At 40.0% G+C, this 11056-nt stretch overlaps 4 protein-coding genes across 4 annotated transcripts; 3 read left to right on the top strand and 1 right to left on the bottom strand.

Moving 5' to 3' along the window:
* Positions 1–234: 234 nt before the first annotated feature.
* K441DRAFT_663327 (uncharacterized protein) lies at positions 235–1885 on the bottom strand. The gene has a single exon (XM_067649177.1). The coding sequence runs from the start codon at positions 1653–1655 to the stop codon at positions 513–515; it is 1143 nt and encodes a 380-aa protein (XP_067501625.1). The 5' UTR covers positions 1656–1885; the 3' UTR covers positions 235–512.
* Positions 1886–2171: 286 nt separating this feature from the next.
* Positions 2172–3551, top strand: K441DRAFT_697931 (uncharacterized protein; the record flags this gene model as incomplete). Its single annotated transcript, XM_067653021.1, has 3 exons — positions 2172–2361; positions 2625–2861; positions 2928–3551. The coding sequence occupies 3 exons, from the start codon at positions 2172–2174 to the stop codon at positions 3179–3181; spliced, it is 681 nt and encodes a 226-aa protein (XP_067501624.1). The 3' UTR covers positions 3182–3551.
* Positions 3552–5082: 1531 nt separating this feature from the next.
* Positions 5083–5986, top strand: K441DRAFT_727094 (uncharacterized protein). The gene is made up of 2 exons (XM_067654155.1): positions 5083–5429; positions 5480–5986. The coding sequence occupies exons 1-2, from the start codon at positions 5220–5222 to the stop codon at positions 5594–5596; spliced, it is 327 nt and encodes a 108-aa protein (XP_067501623.1). The 5' UTR covers positions 5083–5219; the 3' UTR covers positions 5597–5986.
* Positions 5987–8529: 2543 nt separating this feature from the next.
* Positions 8530–9594, top strand: K441DRAFT_697930 (uncharacterized protein; the record flags this gene model as incomplete). The annotated part of the gene is made up of 3 exons (XM_067653020.1): positions 8530–8690; positions 8749–9060; positions 9122–9594. The coding sequence occupies exons 1-3, from the start codon at positions 8639–8641 to the stop codon at positions 9592–9594; spliced, it is 837 nt and encodes a 278-aa protein (XP_067501622.1). The 5' UTR covers positions 8530–8638.
* Positions 9595–11056: the final 1462 nt, after the last annotated feature.

The following is an 11056-nucleotide window of genomic DNA, read 5'->3' as shown; positions in this document are numbered from 1 at the left end:
TTACGAAGGACTTCCGACGCTTGTACACAATCCGGATGATATAGCGAGGACTCAACAAATAGCGTCTAGCTTGGTCGCCTTTCTCACTAGCGCTTGGGATACTCTGGCAGAGGTAGAAGGCGCGATGTGCGTTAAGGTCAGTATGATTAAGAGCCCGATGGCGTTCATAGGTCTATAAGGCGTATAGTCATTCAGCAAATCTCACGATTAACAATACTTCATATCCTCAGCCTATTGAGTTTAATGTTTATATCTATACTTCGTTATCGTGTTCACAAGCTACCTGAATAGACGAGAATCTCATTTCTCATTCATCGTAACCAAAAGAATCTACGGGTCCAACAACACAGAAGGCTGGCTTCTATATTTGTCTTGCAACGCCGTCAATATCTCAAAGCACCTTGGCATCCTTACCAGATTTCTAACATTGTCCTTGATATCAAACGCCAACAGGAACAAAACCAATCACCTCACTCGCTCTCCAACACTACCCAGAACCGATGTAGGATCACTCAAGTCGCAACGTTACTTGCGGGTTCTCCGCTTTCCTTCTCAGCTTTGACCTCTCCGATAATCCCATCCTCGATCTCATCCCGTTCCCGGTCTATATCCTGCGTCTCCTTCCCTGGGAGGTCCTCCGCTTCATCGCCCTCCACGTTGGCTTTTCCTACTTCATCCAATTTCTGAATCTTTCTTAAGTTCGTCTCCTTCACTGCCGCATGCTCCTTCCCTTTCCCTACCTCAGTCTGTTCTTGATCATTTTGCCCAGCTTCATTCCCACTGACATCTTTCCCGCCATCATCTATCTCAACAGCAGTCTTCGTCTTCTCCATTTCTTCCCGCTCCTCGAAATCCTTCAGCCAAAGCACCCTCTCATCATCTGGCGCAATCCACAACGGCCTCTTAGCAGCCCTCCTCCAAAACATCAAGCTCCTCTCCGAGATCCTACCCAAAGAGTCAAAGACCTCTTGCAATGCATGGAAGAACGCCTGCGCCTCATCAGGCAAACCCAGCACACGGAGCGAGCGCAGGATGCGGGAGATGCGCAAATGGTTATGGTCGAACCTGTGGACCCAATTCGCGAACGCCTCGCGATAATTCGGGCCCAAGACAACCCTCACACGACCCGCTCCCTCTTCCCCCTCTTCCCCCTCCTCCCCAAACCCATCAGCCTCCCCACCCTCACCACCAACCCTCAGCTCAAACCCATAAAACGCCAACATGCGCTCGAACGAGCTTCTCAGCCCAGCCCTCAACTCCTCACGTGACCGAAACGCCTCAAACACCTCACGGTCGACAACGGGAGCATCGAGATTGAACGGCGAGCCCTCGGGCAGCGGGAACAGCATCTGGATATAGTTGTGGCAGCCCTCGAGGCGAGGGTCTTCCCACGCGAGGATGTCGCGCAGGGGGCGGCCGCGGGCATCGGGCGCGCACTGCGACGGGTCATAGAATCGGATTAGCAGGCCCGAGTCCGCGGTCGGCTGGGGCTTGGAGAAGAGCGATGAGTAGGATGCGTAGGCGTACGGCATGTTGGAGGTGGCGGCGGTGGTGCTGGTGTAAGGGAATCCTTGGGGTTGTTGGGAGGGTTGCGAGGCGCGGGGCTTGCCGAGGAAGTTGATGCGGGTGAAGGCGCGGTAGTCGGATGCGTCCATTAATTTTTTTATTTTTATTTTTTGGGTGGTGAAGAGTAGGGGTTGGATTGGGTTGTTGAAAATGGAGAATTGAAGCCAGATAGTAAGGCTGGAGACCTGAGGTTTAAGTTTAGGTAGCCGCGAGCTTGGCTCGCGAATCTGAGAAGAGAGAGTTCCTTTTTCTAGTTTCCTCTATTACTCTATTATACAAATCCCATAATGAAAGTGGGTGAGTTGTGACTTAAGAGATCTGGAAGAGAAGGGATATATTGGACTGGGATTTTGTGGAAAAGCATCCGCAGAACAGCTCACGGTGCCAAGCCGCTAGACCAACCTTCTCGCCTATTCCCCCGTATTGCAGGGTGCCTATGGACAACATCCTATCATCCTTCCAACCTCAGAAATGTTGTAGATATGTCTACTATCTTGTATCAACAAACCTCAATCTCAGTTTCTTTTAATATCTTTCAATATCCTGTAGCAGCTCTAGTCAATCAATTAAAACTTGATTCTTCCTTGATTTTTTTCTCACACGGCATGGCCTCTGTAACAAACAAACTCAGCGAAGGCTGCAAAGCCGCTAAGCGCGCTGTATTATCTGCGCCGCCGAACGACACCTACTTGAAATGGGACGCACCAGGCGTGGAGACCATTAAGTCGGGCAAAGAGAGAAGCGCAGAGGATTGCCGAGACGATGAATCGGATGCAGAAGCACAACTTCGACAAGGTGTGAACGCAAAGCCAAGAGATCAAATGTATCCCATACGCTGCTGAGAAAGGCGTGTACACGAGGAGCCGTTTTTAAGTCCTCTCCACGATATATATAAGCTGTGCGTAAATATCTCAAGTCGTTTATAATTTAATACATTGTAAATCTTTATTATTTTTAAATTCTCGATGCTACTCAAGAGGCCCCGGCCGGGTTACCAAAATCAAATCGACGCCCCAGTGGCTTATTAGATGGATGTATGCTAACAAAATTCGGTTTAGTACCGTCACGCCTTCCGAGCAATGCACGTCAAAATCCGGGCATTGTGAAAGGCAAACTCTCCATCCTGCCAGAGCTTCCCCCGCACCTCCGTCAAGGCATATTTGCTGAGCCGGGGAAAACATACGACGTCAGAGCACGGTATGCAGACGAGCCTGTCTTTCTCCAACCAGACCAGGCACCGGGGCCTAGAGGGCTATCGATGAAAGTATTGGGCATGCACGGCGAACTACTCGAAGGTGGCGACAAGTCAGCTCCTATGCAGGACTTTTTCTTCAACAACGCGCTAATGATTGAATTGACAGATATCGATACATGCCTAGAGATTATAGAGCTGCGGGAAAAACACTTTGATGACCCAGCGATGCTGAAAGCGAAGACGCCGTTGAGGACAGACGCCGTTGAGGACAGACGCCGTCAAGCAGACGGCGCCCCCCTTGCTGCCAAATACCAATCTTGTGTCAATGAACTTCTACACGCAGAGCGCATTCAGGCTCGGCGAGCTCCACGGCCATATGGCAGATCCTGCGATGACGGAGAAGGCATTGGACGAAGTTAAGAGTGATCAGAGTGGTGAAATCCTCAGCAGTGATCTATTTGGACTAGCGTGGCATGGATCTGATGTCAAATCCACTCCATTGCTCTAGTCCAAATCCAATGCACCATACCTAGATAGGAATAATAGTAACCTATATAGGCTAACCCGCTATTTTGGATCCAACTGGCACGAGTGTTTGCGCCTGTCCAAATAGATCACTGAAACAGGGTAGTTTTCTTCCTCATGCTTTCACTCAAGGTGGAAGACAAAAAAAATTGTTAATTGAACCGAAGTCCAACGGATTGAGTGAGCGTCTGGAGGCAGTAAAGTAGTCAGAGCCAACATAGCCACCAGAGTCAGCTGTAGAAAGATAACAATCTAGAGTTCCCACCAATCTCGTCCACACCCAAAAGTGCAGCCGATAGGATCACCGTCGGGGTTCTGACGTCACACAAGGTAGGAAGAAACGAATTAAGGCGACAACTCAAACGAAAAGCACAGTCAAGACTGAACTAATTAATTAAGATAATTCTTTGAGAATTAGGAACACAAATTAATGTATAGCCTCTACTTTTCATACCTTCATTTTCAGCGTGGTTTTCAATAAGCGAAAATCCAGCCAATAAAATATTAGCATTTGTTAATATTTGCAGTGTTAATATTAAAATATTAGCAATAATTTGGATAAAATTATTATAATAGAAATGTATATATATTATTTAGAAAGATTATATAAAGCTAATATTAACTTAGGGCTCTTATCCTTTATAACGCTATTACTACCGCTACCGCCCTCGCCGGCGCCAACGCTAACCCCATCCTTATTATAGGATAGCAGTAATTAGCTCCCTAGTATTATAGTCCGCAGAGCCGTACATTATTAGCCCTTTTAGGGCAGAATATGGAGTTCGTATAAGGCGCAATCTCCCCTTATTAAATAGCTTCGCACTAGCCTTTATATATTAACGCCATTCTTATACAATCTTAGGGTTAGGTGGTAGGTGGCCCATACGCTGTATACCTTAGCGCTCGCCTAGGCTACCACCCGCTTTTATTATATTATTAGGTACTTAGGTACTTTAGCGGAATATATAAGAATTATAAATAGCGTAACTATGTATCCCGCTACTCCGTATAAGATAAGGATAAAGGTAATAATAGTTAATCTCTACGCTTGCTATAAGTAGGGTTTAGTAGCAATAGTAGAGATAGCACGGTAGCGGCGCCGTTATTAATTAACAATAAGCCTAAAGATATAGCCTAAAACGTAATTATTCTTATATAAGGTATATATAAACTTTTATTTAGTATATATTAGCATATATAGATTATTAAATTAAATATTATTAAATTAAAAGCTTTATATAAAAAATAAGCTAAATAACTTTAAGGAAGGACTTAGTTCGCTATTATTGTTTTTAATATTCTACTCTTTTAAGACTCTTAATACCTATTTATATCCTCTCCTATAAGATTATATAACACGCTTCTAAAAAGGATTATTCTAGTTTATTGCTTATTACTAGAATTACTCTCTTAGAGATTTAGAGGAAGTTATACATTATATAAAGCGAAGTCCAATCCTATAAAGTTAAGAAATCTTCGCCTAAAGTCTTAGTATACTTCTTTAAGTAAGAGTAAGGAAGTCTTTTATACGGCTAGGTAAGCTTTAAGTATATATAATAATATTATAGAGTTTACCTAGTATACTAAGAGCTTAAAATTAGCTACTTCTAAAGTTTAGGTTAACTTAAAGTCCTCTCTTATTCTTAACGTCGTATAATATAAGCTTATCTTCTTAAATTAAGTCTTAGAAGAGGAAGGCCTTAATAGTAAGGTAGATAATATAACTATTATACCAGATAAACCAGAACCGATAAATAAATAATTTTATCGTTATCTTATCGCATTGTTTTTGCCCACGCTGGCTTTATGGTGGTTTGCAAAAGTGCTGCGAAAATCAAATTAAGCGAGCCACGCGCACACAACATCGACTTTTGGTGAGTTCGCCATATAAATCGTATGCCTGCCACGCCTGATATACTTACATTTGCCTTTTATGTCGAAACAAATCCCTCAATGGCAGCTTCATCAAATTCTGGTAGCTTTTCTATTTGATTGGTCTATTAAGTGTATTACAGCAGCTATAAAGTTATACCTTTCAACTATATACCAAATTCAGCTTAATCTTGACCTCTATGGGGAGGCATACCCCCCCTATAATCTTAAGATTGGGCGGCTGAGAGCTATAGATAAGGTATATGAGAAAGTTTGTAATATATAATATTATAGTGTTAAGTATACTAATATTTTATATAGGCCCTTATTGCCTACCTAGAGGACCGCCTAACTGCTTTTCTTAACAAAATGGCCTGGTTTCTATGGGACGATTATGACATTATAGTATCCTTCTTATTAATTTGGCGAACTCTTTAACATAATAGGTGGAGTAGAAAGGTCGTATAAAGGAGAGCGTAGGAGCGCTCTGAGGACCTACGTGCTATATGGAAAGGACGCTAATATATATAGGACGTTAATCGCCTTATATTTATTAACGAATCAGGCGCTAATAAGAGGACTAGGTATAGGAAGTTTGGCTAGAGCCCTATAAATATTCCTACGATTAATACTGCACCAATTAAGCGATTAGAACGTTGGAGTATTCTTTCTGCCTATATAATTAACGGCTACCTCCCTAGGGCTCTTATCTGGCAGGGCTTAATTACTACCAAAATATTTAACGCCTGGATTGAATCTATAGTTCTACTATATTGTATTCCTGGCTATACAATCTTGGTATTAGATAACGCTTTAATATATAAAAGCTAGGTAAGAAAGTAATTGCGTATATAGTAGGGCTATATATTCTAACTAGTAAATATAGGAATTTATAAACCTCTATACGGCCGCCTAAATCTATATTAAGTATCTTCCTTCTTATTGCCTAGAGTTTAACCTAATTAAATATTCTTTTTACGATCTAAAGGCGTGGATTTAATTAAACTTTAATGCAATTAAGGACTATTAAAGCTTTGGTATATTTCTGCAGTTTGGTATATAGTATATAGGATTATATCGCTTAGTAGAAGGATACTTTTAGCGGGCTAGCTACCTAGTAGAGAACTAGTTAGGGACGCAATCTTTTATAATTTAGTACTGGGTATATAGAAATTAATAACTTACTATCCCTTTTGTATTGCTCGAAACGTCTTAAGCTTACGCCTTAGTTGTAGTAGGAGGCCTACTACGAGGCCTAACTTCTCCTCCTATACCTGCGCACTTATCCCTATATATAAGGCCTCTAAGTTATAGAAGTTCTTAATAAGTATATTAAGAATAAATTTAAGCTTAGTTTAAAGCTTTAGTATTATCTAGCTAGGCCGTTTTCTTACCTAGTTAAAGAATTCGCGAAGCCTTTCCTTAGAATCGGAGTCGCTAGTAATAGGACTAGTTAGTGACGCTAGCGGCGGTATAGGGGGGGTAGCTATTAAAGCTGGAGCTACCAGAGGTGGTTAAGGTGGTTGCTAAAGTAGTTAAAATGAGTTCTATTATCCTCTAGTGTTAGTATAGTAGTTAGAGGGGGGTTCTATAGGGGGGGGAGCATATTAGCCTTGGGTGGGATAATAGCTATAATTATTAACTTCTAATTAAAAATATCCTCTGGGCCCGTGCGCCCGCTACCCGCCCCCCCTTCCTACCCCCCCCGCAGCTTTATTTTTAACTAAAAGACGGACGGCAATAGTAATAGGAGGTTCCTCCTTAGTAGCTTTACTATTCTTAATTTAATTGCCCTATGCCCTTATTATAAGGTAATTAACTAGGTGGTAAAAATGAGGAAGCTCTAGGTTCCTATTTACCTAGTAGGTCCCCCCGCTATTAATATATATTTTTATGTTATAAGGCCACCGGAAGGCCACTAAAGGAGCTAGATTACCTAAAAGAACTTCTGCTAAGATGCTTTTAGGTAGGGCAAGACGTTAGGCAATAGTTGCACTTATATTACCCTTCTTTTTAGGTGTATTAGATATACCTAGGTTAAGAATATTTAATAGATGTGCGCTTATCTGCGTACTGGCTGGTAAGGTAACACTAGAATATTCCGGAGCAGATAAAGGTGTCTTAGTTAGTATAATTACTACTTCTATGCGTAGTCCTTTCTTCTTATTTATATACCAGGTCCTTATAATTTTATTAAGCTTATAGACGTATACTTTGGTGTAGATATCTTACGGGATAATATCGCGAGCTATTATACGATTGTAAGAAGCGGCCGCCCTAATAGAGTACTTATCCTTAAAGGATCTGTTTAGATAATTGGCTTTAACTTTATTAACCTAAGAGTCGATTTTAGTAAGAAGCTCTCTACCAATAATATGCTGTGCGGAAGTTGAACTAAGATCTACCTCTACTGCGCGAGCTTTCTAAATTGCTATATAGTATATCTATACTATATTAGGCTCCGAGGGAGTTGGTGAGCTTAAATCTATGCTAATAACTTGATTGGGTGTATTTTTACGTCTTAGCGGGGTAGCTTTAGTGGGCTTCTTCCTAGATGTCGACTTTTAATTCGCACTATTCTGGCTTAAATGCCTAGTAGGCTTCTAAGTACGCCGATTTAACTTAGAGGCTTTAGTGGCCTTAGTAGATTAGGCGACTTTGGCAGCTATAAGAGCTTTTATAGTCCCTCTAGTTAGACGCCTACTAGCTATTTAAAAGCTATCCTCTTCCTCCGGAGGCTTACGAGGCTCCCGCTTAATAGTTGGATTAACTAGCTCTATATCCTTATCCTTATTATCTTTCTTATCTAAGTCCTTATCTAAGTCCTCCTTTTCCTCCGCCACCTCCTTTTCCTTCTCCTCCTCCTTCTCCTCCTCCTCCTTAATGTCCTTGTTAGAACTAGGCTGTGGAGGTAGGTAGCGCGCTAGAACTGTACGTAGGCCTACGTGAATAGGGGTCTTGGGTTAAATAATAGTATTCCGTTTAATTGGTTAAGAACCTTATATAGATTAACTAGCGGCTTGTTTCTAGAGGCTCTTATAGGCTACCATGGCGCCTATAACACTTAAAAATTGACCTAGATAGATGATATAATATAAATATAAAACCTTACTATTTTAGAAGTAAAAATAATACGTGTAGGCGTGGCAGGCATACGATTTGTATGGCGAACTCACTAAAAGTCGATGTTGTGTGCGCGTGGCTCGCTTAATTTGATTTTCGCAGCACTTTTGCAAACCACCATAACACCAAGCTATATACAGTATAGAGCCTCTAGATTGTTTAAGAGGCGTGCATATACGAAAAGTGCAAGAAATCTTGCCACACAATGGGATCGGATAAACTTCGATCGTTAGGGCCAAGACTGTCCCCGCCGAGGGCCGCGCCATACCCTCGTTATACTTGCCTTAGATTCGACCATAGCTTCGTGTTTACACCTGTTCAATATATACTCCAGTTAGTCAGCAACAATAACTCACCATGGGGATCACGTTTTCGCGACGCGAAGTTGATCTAGAGAGTGCTTCTAGTGGTGATGTTCTACCCTGCAATTCCACAGTGCATTCTCCCTTACTAATACGTTTATATAGGGCGATACAAATCTCGAAGGACCCTTGATGATATTCCGCGATTATCCGAGAAGAGGCGAAAGAGGCGAGGTGGCTCTAGGGCCCCGTTCAACTTCTCCAGGATGTTGGCAGCCGCTTCCATGAATCCGGATAAACATGCACCTCTCTATACTGAGAGATATGGTAGTCCAACGATTCGAATCAGGGCACTTCAGCACATGACCATAATTCACTTAAGAAGGGTCCTGGCTGGAGAGGTCGCTGAAATTATTGAGACGGAAACTGCTGATGCAGAGCAGATGGAAAGGATTAGGGGGACTCTAAACCATTACGGTGAGTAGGCAACAGAAAAATTTACCTCGAGTATTTAACGTCTGATAAAACCTACTACAAGTTACGGCCCTTCGTGACATGAAGTATATGTTGGAGCCTGCCAGTCAAAATAAACGCACTGCAAGATTCCTAAGAGATTTGCTCTATATAAACGACCCTAATGATAGCGCTATAATGGTAGATGCGGGTATTATGCCACGTGATTCAGTACGCGAGGATCCTCGTTTGGGTGTTCCAGACTATACTGGCGATGGAGGCTATAGTTCTCGCAATGACACTGCTCAAGAGTATTCAAGGGAATTCTTTTCGCGGCTTAAAATGGCATTATTTGGTGGATCCGCACTCATTGCACCTATGCTCATTATGAGGTTACATGCAACGCTACTTACAGAACTACTCACTACCTCTCTTTTCGTTGTTGTGGTTGGGCTTATTTTGGCTTGGTATATAAAAGACGCAGATAAGAAGGATATTCTAGGTGCAACAGCTACCTATGCTGCAGTTCTTGTTGTGTTTATAGGGACTAGTGGATAGAGTTATTAGAGTAATAGTATATCCACGGTCGATTTATTAAAGTGAGCTCTTTACCTATAGCTGTATTAATAATCTTTATTAAAAACACTTAATAATAGTTTACACTTTTATATAAACTATTAAGCCTTTAATACTATTATTTTTAAAAATTAGTACTTAATTCTATTAATATAAAAACACTAAATTAATTAAATAAGACTTACTTTTATATAAAGCTTAATATTATTTTTATATTTAATTATCTTTATATTATAAAGGGAAATAAATAACTTATTATATTTTATAACTAATATAAATTATTTAAGTGCTTAATAATATTATTTAGTCTTACAAATACCTTAAGTTTATTTTAATACTATATAAATAATGCCTTATACTCCTACTTAGATATTATTTATGCTACTTGTATTAATATATAATAATAACCTAGCCATATATTAAAAATATACTAAATTTATTTTATAAGCCTTATACAAAATTAGCTTATAATTAAATATAAATAAATATAAGTTCTACTAAACGGAAGTATTATACCTTAGATTTATTGTTTTTATAAACAGTATATAAATGGATTTAAAGAACGTTAAAGTAATTATAAGTTAATAAGAATTTAAGAATGTTAAGGACGTAAAGGCCTTCATAAAATTTACTAATTTTTACTAATAATTTATTAATAACTTTTCATTTTGGTTTTATTTTTTATAACTTTAATCTAAAAAATAAAGCCTTTATTTTTAATTAAAATTATAAAAAATCCTTTACTTAATTAAAAGTTAATTTATCTAATTATATTACTGAATATATTTTAAAATATACTTTTTGTCGGAATATATGGACAGAAGTTACGTGGTTACGTGTCGTCGGTCGTGTCTTTGATTAGTCACCCTTATGGTGACTAATCAGCCCCCTACTTAGGCACCGCGATCCTTACTATCCTCTGCTTTCGATACCTATTAGACAAGAATCAATTCAACAGTTAATAGGCCAATCAAGTGCACTTGGGTGATACCGACACTTTTTAAAATAACTAAGTTTAATAAAATATAATTATAAAATTTATAATAAGGAATTAATAATAATTCATTGCTTAACGTCCGATTTAAATCCCTATTAGGCCTATATAGACTACTCCTTATTTATATATAGGGAGAAAACTTAACTTAAGAAAACCCTATAATCTATCTCTCCGCCTTTTAAGACTCGCCTACTTAGCGCCTATAAGTCGCTAGTAGTGCTTTACTACCTTACTTTTTAACCTCCTTAGGAACCACTACTGCCATAATAAGCCTACGGACGCGCTAGTATCACAATCTTTACTTTACTACTATAGAGTTATTAGGGGACGCCTATTACTCGCCCCTTTGCCTTTTATTACTATTTCCTTTATAACCCGGAACTGGTTTAGTATATTTTAGCTAATAAGCTACTAGGTAACCGCCTTAAGACCTTTTTATATTAAAAG

The sequence above is a fragment of the Cenococcum geophilum genome (assembly GCF_001692895.1).
Source record: "Cenococcum geophilum 1.58 unplaced genomic scaffold K441scaffold_33, whole genome shotgun sequence".
In the NCBI taxonomy this organism is placed as follows: domain Eukaryota; kingdom Fungi; phylum Ascomycota; class Dothideomycetes; order Gloniales; family Gloniaceae; genus Cenococcum; species Cenococcum geophilum.
This window is presented reverse-complemented; position numbering and strand designations above follow the sequence as displayed.

Coding starts and splice junctions, on each gene's coding strand:
- K441DRAFT_663327 (XM_067649177.1), bottom strand. CDS start 1,655: ATGGACGCATCCGACTACCGCGCCTTCACCCGCATCAACTTCCTCGGC.
- K441DRAFT_727094 (XM_067654155.1), top strand. CDS start 5,220: ATGTCGAAACAAATCCCTCAATGGCAGCTTCATCAAATTCTGGTAGCT. Junction 5,430..5,479: donor TAGATAAGGTATATGAGAAA/GTTTGTAATATA, acceptor TATTTTATATAG/GCCCTTATTGCCTACCTAGA.